Source organism: Bradysia coprophila (genome assembly GCF_014529535.1).
Source record: "Bradysia coprophila strain Holo2 chromosome IV unlocalized genomic scaffold, BU_Bcop_v1 contig_84, whole genome shotgun sequence".
Taxonomy (NCBI): Eukaryota; Metazoa; Arthropoda; class Insecta; order Diptera; family Sciaridae; genus Bradysia; species Bradysia coprophila.
In genome coordinates, this window is record NW_023503376.1 from 5,730,512 (window position 1) to 5,748,318 (window position 17,807).

General features: G+C 35.9%; 2 protein-coding genes across 5 annotated transcripts in view; one reads left to right on the plus strand and one right to left on the minus strand.

The window, feature by feature from the left end:
- The first annotated feature begins 1,656 nt into the window (after window positions 1–1,656).
- LOC119073006 lies at window positions 1,657–4,691 on the plus strand. The gene is made up of 2 exons (XM_037178331.1): window positions 1,657–3,235; window positions 4,630–4,691. Exons 1-2 carry the CDS (start codon window positions 1,657–1,659, stop codon window positions 4,689–4,691), a joined length of 1,641 nt encoding a protein of 546 aa, XP_037034226.1.
- A 248-nt stretch (window positions 4,692–4,939) lies between these two features.
- LOC119072548 (prolactin-releasing peptide receptor-like) overlaps window positions 4,940–17,807 on the minus strand; it is a 29,630-nt gene continuing 16,762 nt past the window's right edge. For 2 of the 4 annotated variants that reach the window (XM_037177783.1, XM_037177782.1), the window contains exons 3-4: window positions 7,556–7,679; window positions 4,940–5,168 (exon numbers count right to left, since the gene is read on the minus strand). The gene's annotated coding sequence lies outside the window, so the exon portion shown is untranslated. The remainder of the gene's footprint in view (window positions 5,169–7,555; window positions 7,680–17,807) is intronic. The other 2 variants (XM_037177785.1, XM_037177784.1) reach the window with 2 other exon arrangements.

The window sequence follows — 17,807 nt, forward strand, 5'->3', positions numbered from 1 at the left end:
AGAAAATTTCCTTGTATTCAAAGTACAACGCTAAGTCTGGTTTAAAATACTTCATCAAAAAAAGAGGAAATTCGTGACAATGACAGTGGATGTCAGTGTAATTTAGACATAAATTTTCTGCAGCTGTTTTCCTGCTGGGTCACTTATACAGGTGATATAGTGACTAGCACGCGTGTGGTATTAATAAAACCGTATAAGCACGCATAAGCAGTTTTGTTTGTTTGAGTGGACTAGCTGATAAACAGCTGAAACAAAACATGCCTAAATTTGACTGGAGACCCCTGTAATGAAATTTGTAAATTCCATCGCCGCCTCTTCGTTTTGTTACTATCTTTGAAATCATTTTCCAAAAAATATAACTCACGCGCTATTATTCCCTAAAATTACAAAAAAAATCCTTAAATTTCCCTAAAGTTTTTGAATTCTGATTTCTCTTAAATACCATCCGAACGAAATTAATTTAGCTCAAGAACAACTGAAAACACCATAAGAACACGTAAAAACGTTACGGAAAAATTCGGGAAATTCTCGTAAAATAGACGCTGAGTCAGCCTGTCTTCAAGCTCAACAATGTTGCAGAGGTGAAAACTGATATACTTTCAATAGTGAAACGACTTGGTTCATTTTAAAATTGCCGTAGAACAATAAGAGATGTGTGATTTGCGCTCTTTATAATTGGAAGAATTAGTTTTTATATATGATGGCACAAATAGTTTGAACAGTACGTTACGGGGAAAAAATATTTTTAAGCGCAGGTAATGTTATTAGCTCTTTACGTTTGCAGAGCTAAAAAAAAAAACTGAAAAGAAAATCAATGAAAAACAAAACTGTGTGGGTTAATTAAATGTTTGCATTTTCTACCTGATCTGAAGGGTTGAACAATGTAAAGTTGAAAAGTACACTACTCACGATGTAAATTGTTAATGTAAAGTTTTCATAATAATTCTTGGAACAACATTTTAATTAATTCGACTATCATGCAGAGTATACAGTGCCGGACTGGCTCAAAAAAGCCTTTCGGACGTTATATGAAGAAATTTTTCAAAAGGCCTTTCGTTGTCATTTATCCATACAAAAATCAAAAGGCCCTTCGGGAATCGCCCCAACGCCCATAGGACCAGTCCGGCACTGAGAATATAATAGGGTGTGGCGTTTCATTTTTTTTTTAAATTAGCTTCATGGTCATCCCGAGGCTCGGGCCGAGCTCGTGATAATTGTTCAATACTCTGAAGTGGTTTTTACTTTTTATGTTTTCTATGTTAAAAACCCGAAGCAAAAAATAAAATAAACAAAATTACAGACGGATGTTCACTTGTTATCGACGATGACGACAAAAATAAACGACGGGTAATGGCTAGTACGATTTTATATATTAAAATAAGGAAAAAATGCATGTTAGATGAAGTGAAGTAGTAGATTTGACGTCGACTTCTTAAAATGTGTTAAATCAAAAGAAGTAATAGACCCGATATAAATCCTGCTGTACTGCTGATATTCTTACTGTCTGTGACGGGTTTCGGTGATTTTAACATAAATTTTCTACAAATACGGTAGGTGCAGACTTATGTCAAGTGCAAAAAATAACATTATGTGAATTTCCGACATTCATCGACCAAAGTGCTAGTCAAACTGGACTTCAAGAACGCGTATAACGAAATGGAGAGGCATCCCATGCTACAATCAGTCAAGGATAAATGTCCCGAAATATTCCCATTCATGAGACAGTGCTACGAGCAACCCACATGGCTGTCGTTTGGCGATTTCACAATGTTATCTCAAAGGGGCTGTCAACAGGGTGACCCGTGCGGCCCAGCGGTGTTTTGCCTCGGAATTCAAGACATGATCGAAAGCCTAGAAGCCGAATTCAACATTTGGTATATGGATGACGGCACGATCGGCGGCACCCCGGAAGTGGTAATTAAAGACCTACAAACAGTCATAACGAAGTCGGCCGAAGTCGGTCTTCAGCTAAACTTTGCAAAATGTGAGGTCAAGATTTTGGGAGTCACTGACTTGGCTGAGCGCGCCCACATCCTGCAAACTCTCAACCAAATTGCACCAGGAATCGTCGAGCGTCCGGACGACATCGAATTGTTGGGCTCCCCACTGACAATTTCAGGAATTCGATCGGCAATTCAGCGAAAGCTGAACAAACTTAGAACAATGGTCGGTCGTATGGAAAAATTGAATTCGCACCACTCGTACTGCTTGCTCCGTAGTTCGCTGTCCATCCCACAGCTCAACTATCTGCTCCGAACGACGCCGTGTTGGAACGCTCTAACCGAACTAGAGGAATACGACCGAACACTGAAAGCAGCAATGGAAAGAATAGTGAATTGCCGTTTTGCCGGTAACTCATGGGACGAAGCAACTTTGCCAGTCAAATTGGGCGGACTGGGCCTGAGAAACGCCACTAACCTATGCTACTCTAGTTTTTTGGGATCAGTTCATTCAGTCACGGACTTGGTAGGCAGCATCGTTCCGTCGTTTTCATTATCGTCGGACATCCCAGCAGTCGAAGCATTGGGCGCATGGGCGTCAATATCTCAGTCGGACTTTCCACCCGAATCTGACCGAAAATTCCAACATAAATGGGACTTAGCATTGTGTTCAAGACAACAGCACGACTTATCGGAGAAATGTTCGTCCGTCACATCAAAGGCACGTCTATTAGCAAACATCGGCAGCGAAGCGGGCGCATGGCTCAACGCATTTCCGTTTTCATCGCTCGGCACCTTGCTGGACGACCAATCGTTTAGAATCGCCGTATCACTACGTTTGGGACTTCCACTGTGCGTACCACATACTTGCGTTTGCGGTGTTCAAGTGGATGAGTTGGGCCTCCACGGATTGAGTTGCAAATACAGTGCCGGTCGATACGCAAGACACGCAATTGTCAACGATTTACTTAAACGAGCTCTAGTCACCAGCAAAGTGCCAGCAATGCTCGAACCGACTGGATGTAATCGGTCTGATGACAAAAAACCGGACGGGCTCACACTAGTGCCTTGGCACAACGGAAAACCACTGGTGTGGGACTTCACTTGTGCAGACACTCTTGCCCGGTCGTACGTCAGTGGCAATTCGAGAAAAGCAGGTCACGCCGCCCGGAAACGTGAGGCGCACAAGCTATGGTTGTATCGTAATTTGGTGCAGAACTTCCATGTCGTTCCAGTATGCATCGAGACATTGGGCACGGTCGGTGAAGCCGGATTAAAACTGATTCGGCGTATCGGTGAGTTGCTACAAAACATTACGGGGGAAAAACGTTCCACGAGTTTCCTTATGCAACGGATTAGTGTCGCCATACAGAGAGGGAATGCTGCGGCCGTCTTGGGCACAATCCCAGCGGACACTAATTTAGAGGAGATTTATTATTTGTGATTCCCATTCCAATTCTTCCTTTCTCCCGTTTTGACCTAGTCATTTTTAAGAGTGAAATTTTTCTAAATTAATTTTAAGCGTGGCGATTCAATCGTCTTGTGATATCTGTTTTGTGATTTTTATAAATTGTAAGTCTGAATCTTCGATTAATAAACACGTATTTATGAAAACCTCGATTTTAGTTATATTTTTCATGACTAGGTATAAAAAGGTGAAAAGTAGAGTTTTCGTGTGAATTTTGTTGATCCGAGGCGTAGCCAAACTTTTCATCTTTTTAACCCGAGTTGTGTAATATGGATTTTACATGCTGAGTGCGTCGAAAGTAGTACTTAACTCTATGATTACTAACGGTATTATTAAAATCTCCAACCCCTTAATCTATTGATGACTCTACTTTTGCTTTGGCTTAGCCCAACCGTTGCGTTAATTTTTGAAATCCTCCTTACATCTAAGTCTGTTAAATCCTTAGAAACATCTGATTAGATATTCCTTTCAGTTTGTTTACCCACAAATTCACGGAATTATCCTCATAATATATGCCTTGAAGTACCAGATTTAAACTGTTACAGACGTCAAGCATATGATCAGTATTATTGATCAGGTTGATTTCAAATCTTGTACTTCATTTTTTTAACATGCATTTTACTATATAAAGGTTCGTATTACCCAGAGCGTGTCATTGTTTTTGTCGTCGTTATCGATAACACATGAATAGCCGTATGTGACAGGTTAAGTGTTCTAAGTAACCGAATTTGTTGAATTTAATAAATTGGCAAAAGGTCGCTAACATTGTTAGCTCCAATTGAAAACCTTCGGCGATATTGTCAGTTTCCCCATTTTTTAGGCTAAAATGGTACAGCTGATGGTGGTTCACTTTTTGCAAACGGTGTTGTGTAAAAGTAAAGAGTAAAAGATTTTCTATTATACACGACACTTTATTTTAATCAAACGAAGTAATAGATGCCGTGTTATTATATATTGTGATAGGCCTGCCGTTTCCGAAAGGTTACCAAGATTTTAATTCGAAAATCCAGTCGATTTTTGCAGGCCTTAATGACGACCATACCTATAGCAACAACAAAAAATTTGAACAAAAAGATTTTAACCAAAGAAAAAACCTTTAAATTTTGTAATTCTATTCTTAGCTCATCAATATTTTCGTCGAAAACTTTACGTCTAAAAATGGAAATGTATCATAGACAAATTAACAAATTTCTTAAAAAAAAGGTAAATGTTTTCACACAGCGATTTCTTATCGTATGTCCCTCCGTGTCACACTTGTTTATCCACTCGTCGATGGCAATTAGTCTTAATTAATGACTGGCATCAAACAAAAAAATTTCGTTGAGAAAAAAGAGCCAATTTTATTGTTCCAAAGGTGACTTTATTGCGCCATAACTTTATATTATAGTGATGTTAGTTGACTTGACAATGGCAAATTTTTGTTTATTCAAAAGGTGATATTTATTACACCATATCCAAGATCGCTGGTTTGATAAGTTTTTGATTTAAAATTGAAAAATTGTTTTTTGTTTAGAATTTTGAGATTCTTTTCTTTTTTTTGGTTTTGGTTTTGTTTCTTCTCTCAATCATTTTAAATTACGTCAGTAAACTAAACATGAATTTCGCTGTGTTATTTTCTATCACAATTTTCGTCGTGTCAATGATGAGATGAAGATCATAAAGTTTGATGATATATCCGGTTTTTATGAATGAAGTGGATTATATAGCGTTACAGTTGTGCTCGTTTCCATATTATCGTCAGGTGGCTGTTTGTTGTTCTGCTAAAATGAAAAACATAAAAGCATAAATAAAACATCCCTTTATAAGCACACACACTCACACCTAAAATAATGGGGTGCTATGGATGAACACAATGTACGCTGTTAATACGTATCCAAGAAGAGTATACCATAAATCACCGTACAGGCGTAGTTTGGCTTTAATTTTATTTAGAGTTTTATGTTCGTACTTTCACTCTTCAATTTTCAGCAAATTCTGATGATTGACAATAAGGGATAGAGGCAGAGGCAAATTGAGGGTTTGTTTAATATAAACTTGAATTTTTAAATGAAACTTTTATTTTGTTGTCCCAGAGAAAGAGGACCGTGTGTATGTTGTAAAAGCCAATCGCTCGTTCATACACAATGGAAAACTCTCTGGCAATATGTCTGAAGTGTGTCGTCTATTATTTTAGAAAACCTAAATTCTCAACTTTTCGGTTCGGGTTCGCCTAAAAACCATCAAAGATTGTCAAGATTGTCCAATGGGCAAAAAAAAAAAACATTTAACAAAGAAAAACATGCTTGAAGTGGTCTGCACAGCTTCTTTTTCACTTCTTTTTTCTAATAGAAAAATTTGCATGTTTTCGACACTTCTATCGTTTTCGTAACATGTTTGGATTGTGTGCATACGTATCAGATCCGACAGAGACTTGAATTTATTTCTTGAATGTTTGTTCGAGAAGAATGGATACTTCTTTTGTGTACACGGGTCTCTCCGTACCCACATTTCAAGTGCAACTCATGACCTTTTCTTTACAATTTGAATTATTTAAGCATCTCCATTATGCTAACCATCCTTTTTTCCGTTCGATGCGACATCAAAAGAAACTGTGTGACTTCAAAAGATTTTTATTGAGAAAGTCTCCGTCAATTTTTATTCTTTCGATGATAAAGCCATACAAAGATTTCCACCTTACACTGCATGAATGGCCAGGCCCGGACTGGCTCAAAAAAGCCCTTCGGGGAAAAAGTCAAAAGGCCCTTCCATTCGGGCGACTTTTTCCAATTAGGCCCTCGATTCTTATGATTGAAAATTTTGTGTAATTTCCACAGTGTAAGTGAATCACACAGTTCCGCCACATCACACGAACAATTGGGACATTTGCCTAGGGCGCAGCGATTTGGCGGTGCAAAATTTTAAAAGAAAAAAAAAGATTGTGGAAATAGCTCAAAGAAACATTTTCGAGGGGAATTTAAAAAGTTTTTTTTATTTTTAAAAGCGAAAAAAAGGCTGCAATTTAAAAATGTACAACCAACGACAAATTTATTTACCAAATTTCGCTTTGTGTTATTTTTCTTTGAATTCCAATCGAAATTTTCCTACTGAGACCTTTCTCTCAATTTTTTCTTCGATTTCCAATCGACATTTTTCTACTGAAGCCTTTCTGTTGACTTTTCTTCGAATTCCAAACAAAATTTTCCTACTGAGGCCTTTCTCTCAATTTTTTCTTCGATTTCCTACTGAGGCATTTCTCTCAATTTTTTCTTAGATTTCCTACTGAGGCCTTTCTGTTAATTTTTCTTCGATTTCCAAACAAAATTTTCCTACTGAGGCCTTTCTCTCAATTTTTTCTTAGATTTCCTACTGAGGCCTTTCTGTTAATTTTTCTTCGATTTCCAACCAAAATTTTCCTACTGAGGCCTTTCTCTCAATTTTTTCTTCGATTTCCTACTGAGGCCTTTCTGTTAATTTTTTCTTAGATTTCCTACTGAGGCCTTTCTGTTAATTTTTCTTCGATTTCCAAACAAAATTTTCCTACTGAGGCCTTTCTCTCAATTTTTCTTCGATTTCCTACTGAGGCCTTTCTGTTAATTTTTTCTTCGATTTACAATCGAAATTTTCTTACTGAGGCATTTCTGGAAAACAAACAGAAAGGCCTCAGTGGAAAAATTTCGATTGGGAAACATAGAAAAAATTGAAAGAAAGGCCTCAGTAGGAAATCGAAGAAAAAATTGATGGAAATGCCTCAGTAGGAAAATTTTGATTGGAAATCGAAGAAAGAATTAACGGAAAGGCCTCAGTAAAAAAATTTCGATAGGAAATTAAAGATTTTGTCTATGTTCGCTAAAATGGACTTCATTTGTTTGAACAATAAATGGCTGAAATTCAAAAAAGGCCTCGTCGGGACTTCGCTCGACTAAGGCAAAAGGCCCTTCGGGAATCGCCCGAACGCCCAGTATGGCCAGTCCGGGCCTGTGAATGGCCCCATTTTTCTATATCGTGTTCCTCAATCATCTGCGGTATTTATCTGAGGGTTTTTTTTGGTATAGGATTTTGACTTTCAGACTCCCTTCTGTTATTTTAGTCCAGAATTGTCAACAAACTGAGTTGTTTCTATTCAAAAGCATCTGATTTGATCGGTAAGCAATGTATTGATTTAACTTACCAGAAGCCTTTTGGCGTCCCCAACATTATATGCCATCGAAAAATCAATTATTTGTATAACATAGTTGAGTTTGGAGATCCGAATGAAACCAGTCGCAATGCATGTATTATATACCATAGTCTCTGCAAGACAATGTTGAACAAATTAGTGTTAATGTTGTTTCCAGTAACAAAACGTTTTAGGTTTGATTGCGTCTGACAATACACATAATTCTAACTCTCCATCTCCATTCAACGAGCTTATGTTCTTAGCGAAAGTCTGAAGTTGAATAAAGGACACGCAATTTGTGGAATTGTAACATTTCATTCAGACACAATGTTCTACCAGACCGACACATAAGCACATGAAGCGAAATGATGAACTTTTATAAATATTTGACGACGACGGGTCTTTTTGCGTCCCATTTTAATTTAGCGATAGACAAACGAAAATAACAAATCGCCTTGAGAGCAAACACTTAGCACTTATTGGAAAGTTTCTGGAGCTTTTTTTTTCCTTCTTTTCGTTGTGATTTCGAAGCGTTGAGGGTATGGAATGGAAATGAAAACCAACAAACGATAGAAATAAAATTGCATTAATATTTATCGGATTGTTTCGTTTCGATAATATGACACATTTACTGTGATTGAAAAATAAAACAAAACCGAACCACTGTTGGTGTGTGAACTGTATCACGGAATAACGAAAATATATTTACAAAATAAAATGGATTTCCTTTGAGATTTAACTCGATCCGGTATATAAATTGATATTTATTGACAAGATATCCGATAATGTTTTTACAATCGGAATAATCTGTTCAATTTTGCTTTATGCTCGTTCACATAGCTAATACGGATTAAACGAACGCTTCTAGAACGCGCTTCACTATTATGGAATAGTGACGTAAATTTATCGTTTCTTTCTAAGCTTAAACAAACATTAAAAATTACGAAACCATTTTACTGCTCAACTCATATTTTAAACTCTTAATGTCGCTGTTGCGCTAGTTTATAAACTGCAGCAGATGTTTGAGTTATTTCAGTATTAATTGTCTACCCTTTTTGCACCCCACTCCAATTTAACTCGATTTAATGGATTAATTTCCTTCAAAGCTTTCAGCTAATTTTTTAACAAAAAATCTCCGCACAGCCATGCTTCAAGCGAGTGAAGTGCAATCTACTAGTTCCCTTGACTGAAAGTCATGGGTCTTACTGATGATCGACGTTATGGCCCGACCCGAAGAAGAAGGCTGTATTCCCACTAGTCAAAACAAAAATTCGGAACCACATACGTACAGTGCGTTATGTGATTCTGATCGGTAAATGCGAAAAATCATGGGTGCGCGTTAGCATAGCGCCCGTGACGCAAGTCCTATTACTAGAAAAAATTTAAAAATTTTTTTTTTTCGTAGACTGCAGAACCATATATACAGCAAATATTGAAGTTCTACAATTCAAAGACAAATGACTCCAAATTACCATTAAAAAAATAGGCGTCCGTACGAGTTCAACGAGCTATCACACGTTCTTGCAGCTTAAAATTTGGCCACGCAAAAAATCTTCCAAGAAGCCCCATTTCCATACATTTTGGTCAATTTCAGTACTTTAAACGAAATGAAAAAATCCTACGTTACTTTGTTGGTCCGTCCGTCCGTCCGTCCGTCCGTCCGTCCGTGTTTCCTATCTTCTAAAGTCTTCTTTAGATTTTGTTGAAATTTTGGGAGTAGATTCTAGTCGTCATTCTAAGACATTCCAGAAAAAAAAAATGGTGGGAACCGGCCTCGTTTCGGAGCTAGGGCTCCTCGAAGTTCCCATATAGGCCCCATATAAGAACACCTTTATGTGTGTGTGTGTGGATGGGTAATGGGTATGGTAGAACAAATTTGTTCGGTTTTGGTATTTGGTAAGCTCTGCTCGCCGCAATTTTTTTCCCTAAATTTAGTATATTTTCAATTTTTAAATTTTTTAAATTTTTTAAATTTTTTAAATTTTTCAAAATTTTTAATTTTTTTTACAAGTTTTTACATTTTTTAAATTTTTCAAAGTTTTTTAAATTTTTTAAATTTTTCAAAATTTTTAATTTTTTTTAAAATTTTTTACATTTTTCAAAATTTTTCAAAATTTTTCAAAATTTTTCAAACTTTTCAAAATTTTTCAAATTTTTCAAATTTTTCAAATTTTTCAAATTTTTAACATTTTTTAATTTTCTTTTCAATTTTTCAATTTTTTTCAATCGACTAATTCTTCCAAAAGAACTGATATCAGTCAAAAACACTCAAAAGAGTAAAAGTGGCGCAAGTCCCTGTGCATACTTCCAAAACAACTGATATCGCTGGAGGGACGCATTCTGCGCTTGTACGCAAAAGCTGTAACAGCAAAAATTTGACCAAAGAAATTCTAGAAACAAAATTTTACCAAAAAAATTTTGCGTCACAAGTGGTATATGTTGTACTTGTAAAGAACTTTTAAGAAATTTTTTAAAATAGGCAAGAATATGTCCTAATACGCCACTTTGTGACGCAAAATTTTTTTGGTAAAATTTTGTTTCTAGAATTTCTTAGGTCAAATTTTTGCTGTTACAGTTTTTGCGTACAAGCGCAGAATGCGTCACCTCCAGCGATATCAGTTGTTTTGGAAGTATGCACGCACAGGGACTTGCGTCACTTTTACTCTTTTGAGTGTTTTTGACTGATATACAATATATTACACACTTGTCACGAAGAAGTCGAGGCTTGCCGAAGCGAAAACGAGACAACAACATAGAGATGGAGTGTAATTTTTGAATTAAACTTCTAGTAAAGTAATTTTGACATCCGAACACCGCGCGTATGTGATAAAAGAATTTTCGTCTCGTCGCTTGATAACACGATTTAATGGAAAGTATCGAAGTAATAATCTAGGAGCTATCGCGAATAGAATTTTTTGAGTGAATCATTTTATTGAAGACATAAGTAAGAAATCTTTTCAAATAGCAGACAATGGGACTTACGATCGTTCGAAAATGTAAGGGTGTCTGCCACACAAAGAGAGAAAATATCACATTTTTGAAGTCAATTTTTCACAATCTCGCAGACGTAAAGTCAATGCCACGAATATTTCCTTACCCTGCCATCAACTTAATATCTCCTTTAACAGAATTTTAGGAAAGAAATCGTGCAAGTTCACCCTTTACGTTTAGTTGAAAAGTGAGTTGTTTTGGCACCGTGTGCCAGTTGCCCCGTTCCAACGTAAGATATAGTTCGCTTTGTTAATTCTGAAACTTTGTTTTGAATAAAATACCAGGAATGCTCATTTTATGAGAAAGCAGGTCAGTTTTATGATATTTTTGTAACAATCGCCAAAATTGATTCAGAAAGACAGTCAAGGGTTCTGACCCACCCAAAAGGTCGGACCTATTGCTAATATAGTACACGAAAAATCTCTACCTGGACGGCATATGTGAATGGATAAATCCCAGTTCACTTTCTCTAATCATCACATTAACTCGTTGTGATTCACCACATACTTTTCCAATCGTGAAACACGTCACCAACAACCAATCCATTAGTTCACACAATGTGTATGAGACCGAGAGACCGAGACTCATTGCTTTCTAACTGTTTTTTATACATAAAATATGAATGTAACGAACCCTTTTTTTCTCTCCCCCAAATTAGATAAATGATAATAAAAAAGGAATGGAAGAAAATGGGAAAATATGCCGAATTAACTAATTAATTTTCTGAAACATCTTCGTTTAAATAATGCAAGAAAAGGTGTGGTGTGTTTCCATCAGAACGCCTATTCGCAGCTCAACGTCCTTATATATTATATCCTATCCAGGGACTATTTTTGATTGATTGTTCGCGTATTTTCTTAGAATTTCCCATAGTTTTAGTTTACTTTGTTTTCTCATGTTTTTGGAAAAATGTGGAAAAATGTTGGAAAAGTTGAAAAAATGAAGAAAAATTCAGGAAAATTCAAGAAAATGTTTTGAATTTTTAATTGAATTTTCCCACATTATCTTAGAATTTCCCACATTTTCCTTTGTTTTTCATAGCCTGGAAAATAGTCCCTGATCCTATCTATACGTATACGCGGCAATAGAACACGAACCCGAATATAAGTTGCTTTTTTAGAACCGTAATGATTCGCAAGAATACATGAATTTGTCTTTCAATCGTATACGGATTTTAAAAGCGAATAAAATTTCGACAAATTCGAACTGTTTTGCTTCGTAACTCTTAATAAAAGGAGAAATTTATTAGAATTAACGAAGGTTGAGCTCATATCCTACTTTCACATATTTTCCCAATTCGGTATTTTCTTTCATGAAAATTAGATGAAATTGAAATTTATCGCGCAGTTGTCCTGAATAATTGGAAAATCCAATTATGGCTTATACTGGATGTGTATTTTTTTCGGATTGGTATCATCGTTCCATATCTGGCAAAATTATGTACCCTACTTCAATTTAATTGTGAATTTGATAGACGTAATCGTGATTCAATTTCAAATATCATTTTGCTTATTAGGACAAGAAAAAACATTGTGGAAAATGAAATTGTTGAATTTTCTTTTTAAATTTGAAATTTAGACAATCTAATTACTATGACTGAAGGTTGAGCGGTCGTCGTTCTTATAATTTTTATTTTTGGACATGACAAAGTTAACCGGAGTTACGCGTTGCCAAATGACGAGATGACAGTCGTATAAAAATATAATCAGTAAATCTGTTACTTCCTTAGTTTAAAGTATCGTATGCTGTTTAAAATTAATTAAGTCCACATTTACCACAGCTTATTTAAGGTTCTGAAAGAACAGGTTAAAAGACATAAGACACTCACGAGGGCTGGTCACCCCTAATTTGTTTCATATTGTGTGAAAAGTCAACTTGACGAAAGAAATGTTTTTTGTCCAGTTGAAGTCGTCAAACTTTCTCAAACGTCAAATTTTAGACCCTGGACAATACTGCAAATCTTGCAGGCACTCTTGCAGGCCTACTGGTATTGATGTCCACTGAAAAAAGCTCCATCTACTGAGATCTAGATGCGCTGTTTATATCAAAGGCAGACTAAGAACTTTGTGACTGCACAAAGATCATGGCCCTACGTTAGTGAAGGGCCCTGACGCAAGTCCGTTCACACTGAAAAATTTGACAAAAAATTTTTTCCGCAGGAACATATATACACGAACTTTTTGACTTTTCCCCCTTTGCTCCTACTACCCCCAATTTTTTTTTTCGTCCATACGAGTTCAACGAGCTATCACACGCCTCATAAGGTTAAAATTTGGCCGAGATATTAAATTTCAAAACTTGGAAATTTGCAGAAATTTGTATGAAGAAATTCATTTTCATACATTTTGAAATTGATGAATTTTACCAACCTTTGTCACTCTGTCACTTTGTCACTCTGTTAACCGAAACTTTTGAATTTACCGGCGGATTTGGCTGAAATTTTCAGGGTATGTTTTCTTAAAAGCTTATAATTTCGGAGCTATGAGCGTGTTAAGCTATTGAGCTATGGAACCTATAACTCGGAAAATATGGCAGATATAAAGTTCTTTTAAAAGACAAATTTATAGAGTTTCAGATTTCATTCGACACGTGTTTCATGGTTTTCCTAAAAAGTCGTCTATTTGGGAGCTATGAGCGTTTTAAGTGCGAGCTATGTCAGCCATAACTCGGAAAATACTGCGGATAGAAAGTTCGTGTAAAAGACAAAGTTATAGAGTTTTAGATTCTAGTCGATGCGTGTTTCACGGTTTACCTAAAAAGTCGCTTATTTTGGAGATATGGGCGTTTTAAGTGCGAGCTATGTCTAGAGATGAGCGGGCCGCCCGAAATACATCGGCCCGACCCGGCCCGATCGGGTTCGGGTCCAGGTTTTGAAAATTCATTCGGGCCGGGTCGGGTCGGGCTTTGAAAACAAAAATTCGGGCCGGCCCGACTTAGAAATACAAATTTAAAGTAAGCCAATAAAAGCCTATAAAGCATGAAACACTAACTTATTTTATTATTTTACTTCGCGTATAAGATTATTGCAAAGCTTTTATGCGTAGAAAATGATTTTTCATTAAATTTCTTATAGTAAAAAAAAGTCGGGTCACGTCGGGCCGATGATTTTTTCGGGTCGGGTTGGGTCGGGCCGCGAAGAGAAAAGTCTCGGGTCGGGTCGGGCTCGGGTTCAAAAAATTGGATCGGGCCGGGTCGGGTCGGGTATTGAAAAAACGTCGACCCGCTCATCTCTAGCTATGTCAGCCATAACTCGGAAAATACAGCAGATGGAAACTTCGTGTAAAAGACAAAGTTATAGAGTTTTAGATTCTAGTCGATGCGTGTTTCATGGTTTTCTTAAAAAGTCGCTTATTTGGGAGCTATGAGCGTTTTAAGTGCCTCAAATTTTCGATTTTGGTCAAATTTTCGATTTTGGTCAAATTTTCGATATTCGTGAATTTTTCGATTTTAGACTTTTCGATTTTCATCAAATTTTTGAATTCCGTAAAATTTTCGATTTTCGTCAAATGAAAGCTGGAAGGTTGAGATCAAAGAGAAAGTTATACAGTTTTCTAAGAAGAATATTTTCGTTCAAACTGCATAGTATAATTGTCTATTATCTTCGACCCAATTCTAAAAAATCACAACTTACAAAGGAGCTGATATCGCCCAAAACCCCTTGCAGTGGAGGTGTGACGCAAGTCCTGTTATCCACTTACAAAAGAACTGATATCGGTGTAGGTGACGCTTACAGATTCGACACGCAAAAAGGTATACGTCACAAATGGCAGCTGATGAGCAAAGTACGCGAAAGTTTTATCAACAAAAATCTTACCAGAAAATTTTTAGGAAGAAAATTATAATAAAAAAGTTTGCGTCACAAGTGGCAGATGTTGAGGAAGGAAAATTTTTATAATTGTGAAATATATTCCTTTAATGAATGGAATTCAAACGGAAGAAAGCCGAATCATCTGCCACTTTTTGACGCAAACTTTTTTGTTATAATTTTCTTCCTAAAATTTTTCCAAATAATTGGAAACTTTTAAAGAATCAAAAGTGCAACGGACTAAATTCACTAAGAGCAAGGAAAGCTACACGAATGAAAATGTTTTGTTATGTTGTCGATACACTACTACTCGAAAAATGTAAGCAGCCAGCCACACAAATGGAAGTAACAGAAGACTCAGTTATTATACTGCTGAGTGCTGATATAGTGGTTTCTCACGACCTACATACAAAGAAAACAACATCCTTCCTATACCAAAACTTCAAGCTTTTAAACAAGTCTATTTAAATAAATATGCTGGTGATGATATGTACATGCACACATATATGTATAACATCCCAACATCCTTGAGCTGTCTGAGCTGTCTGTATAAATTTTATGTTTAAAAAAATGCTATACCTAGGACCAGTAATAATGAGCTGATTCTGCCAAACTTTACCAAATACGATTCTTATCGTTTATTAAACCCAATTCCCCTTTCATTACGTAAGAAGGCTGGTCTAGGTATTATTTCAATAAATTTGTGTTCCATTGATTCCTTTGTTGTCGTTGATGATATTTTCTATTTTTAATTTTTCTTTCTTTTACTTTACACAACTTTCCTTTTATTTCTCATTAAATCATTGTTTCCTCGTTCTGCCATCAATTTCTTCCAATTTCTTCGAAATTTTCAATAAATTAATTTTCAATTTCGAAATTTCACTTTTTTTTTTCTTTTCCGTATTTCCGTTGTCTTCGTAGAATCCTTGGACGAAATTCACGGATATTGGACATTAACCGTGAGCATTTGCCGTGAGGGCGACCAATTCGAGAAAATCTGCGTAATATCGATAAATATTTCTTTCGGATGATGTACAACTCCCTAAATATTTACAGCCCCAGTCCTCAGTCTGGAGTTGCAGAATTAATTTGCCAGTTAATGGAACATCATCTCGCCTTTGGGTATAAAAATCCGTATTGTATATTGAACCTAGTCAGAGTAATATTATACCCCCGAACAGTTGATTCAGTACAGTATTGCTACAAAAAAACATTTTTTTTTCTATTTAATTTTGTATTTTGTTTGGAAGAGAAATGAACGAATTATCATTTTTGTTCAATTTCATTTTATGTTAGCTAATACCCAGACCTATGCCAAATTCATTCCCTTTGACCATTTTTTTTCCGAAGGGATACATAGCTTCGTACAAAATTCATGAGTAAATCAATAAATGATTTTTTATGGCACATACGAAAAGAAATATTCGTTTGTGGTGAGTAGACTGTGCGTTGATGTTTGGTCGATTAAATGGGAGTTACAATTTGTTGGTATTTGTCGGAAGATATGATTACAAACATCAACATCAAAAAGTTGCTGATAAAGCACCATTTTATCGATTCGGAGAACTGTAACGAAGCCGAACCCTCGCCCGAACCCTATTCCCTGTGATGCATAAATTCCACACTAAATGAATTTACATGAATTTACCTAATAAACTACTCTTGAGTCGACGAATTATTACGGAAATACGTACCCATCATAGTCTGAGAGGTAAAATCTACTTTTTCGGTATCCCATAAATTCAGTATATAACTTTCATACGTACATACGGATAAAAGGGGCCTATTATATGCAATGTAGGTTGAATGATAATTTCGGTAAATCCGATTTGTGAAAGGAAAAATTAGGTTGATTGGGCATTACATTCTTGGATGAACATATCAAAAAAAAAAATATTTTCGAGCCATTTTTTCTCATTTGAATGTGCGACAAAAAATGTGTTATTACATATCGTAGTGCTCACGTCTTGATTTAAATTCACTGGGAACTACAACCGTAAATACGTTATTTATGTTAATTTGTGTGAAAAGCATGGAATAATTGAAGCGGAAAAAACCGAATCGACCAGCAAACTGTTGCGGTTTGAGTATTTGAAAGGCTCACTTTTGATTGAAAAGGGTCGAATTCTAAAAAGGCACGTACTGCAGGTATATGCTTATCGTTATGCCAAATTAACTTCCCCACAATAACTACTGATGGACTTGGCAACTAAAAGTGACGTGTGCCAGAATAGATAAATCTAGCTAGCAGAACACATTCTCTCATTGATATTTAATGTAGGTGGAAATTATGTGTATAGGCGGAGCTCATAATGCCATAACTTTTGCGCTAGAGGTGCCCTACTGACTTATGAGTATCAACTTTTATGAGTGACTATTTTCCGGAAAACATTTTTCACATTTTCTGGAATTTTCTAAGTTTTTCCTGGATTTTCCCATATTTTTATTGATTTTTCCAAAAGATAATTTAGGGAAAATTTGATAAAATGTGAGAAAATTCGGGAAAATGTGTGAACAATATATCTGATCACTGTTCAATCAATGATCAAAACAATTTTTAAATTGAATGAAATTGATGTTTGAACAGTTTTATAAAAAAAGTGCATTACAGAAGCATACCGTAGAACAATTTGGTGCTTAGAATAATGATTTACGTCAATTAAAAATAATTTTCTAGAATTGCCTTGACTAATTTCAAAATACAAAAATTTCCACGACACTGTTCATGTTCACCTTTCAATAAAGAATTAATTTTTCATTCGTCATGCGGCACTACAACGTGATTTGATTCAAATAACAAACATTTTTTGTGTGATTGTACAATACACTTAAATCACGTGAATCGTGGTGGATTTGGAATGTATTCTCATAAAAATCTGCTATTTGGATCGTTTCTTCATTGCTACACTAGCTCGGTTTCTCTACAAAGTAAGCTTATATCCTCATTCGATTCTCCTACCTAGCGTTCAAAGAAACACAACAAACATTTTTCGTCTCAGCCTAATGGAGACTGATATTCTTTATTACAAATTATTGTGCATATAATAACATCCATAAATATACCATTTTTAACGATTCTTTCAATTGTCCTTGCCAGTCAGTCTCTCAATTCGTTGAAACTGAATCGATTAAGTAATTTGTGCATGTATTGTCCGTTTGACAAGTGGATCGCCAATGGTTTTCAGTGGGTTTTGATTTTTTTTTTGTCAAATTCAAGTTTCCCATAGGAAGGTTGGAAGGTTACGTAGGTTGCGTGGTGAAAAAGGACCTTGCACAAATTTAATACCTTGGACAGTATCTGATACTATAAAAATGCAAACATAAAAAAACTAAATTTCAAAACCCCCTGAAAACCCGTGCTTCCATCTACGTAGTAAACACATACTTAGGCGAGCCAATATTAATCTATGTCTATATTAAACTGATTCAGCGCAATAAAATCCGAGTGGTATCATAGAAGTAATTGAC

Coding starts and splice junctions, on each gene's coding strand:
- LOC119073006 (XM_037178331.1), top strand. CDS start 1,657: ATGGAGAGGCATCCCATGCTACAATCAGTCAAGGATAAATGTCCCGAA. Junction 3,236..4,629: donor AAAACTGATTCGGCGTATCG/GTGAGTTGCTAC, acceptor GTTTTCACACAG/CGATTTCTTATCGTATGTCC.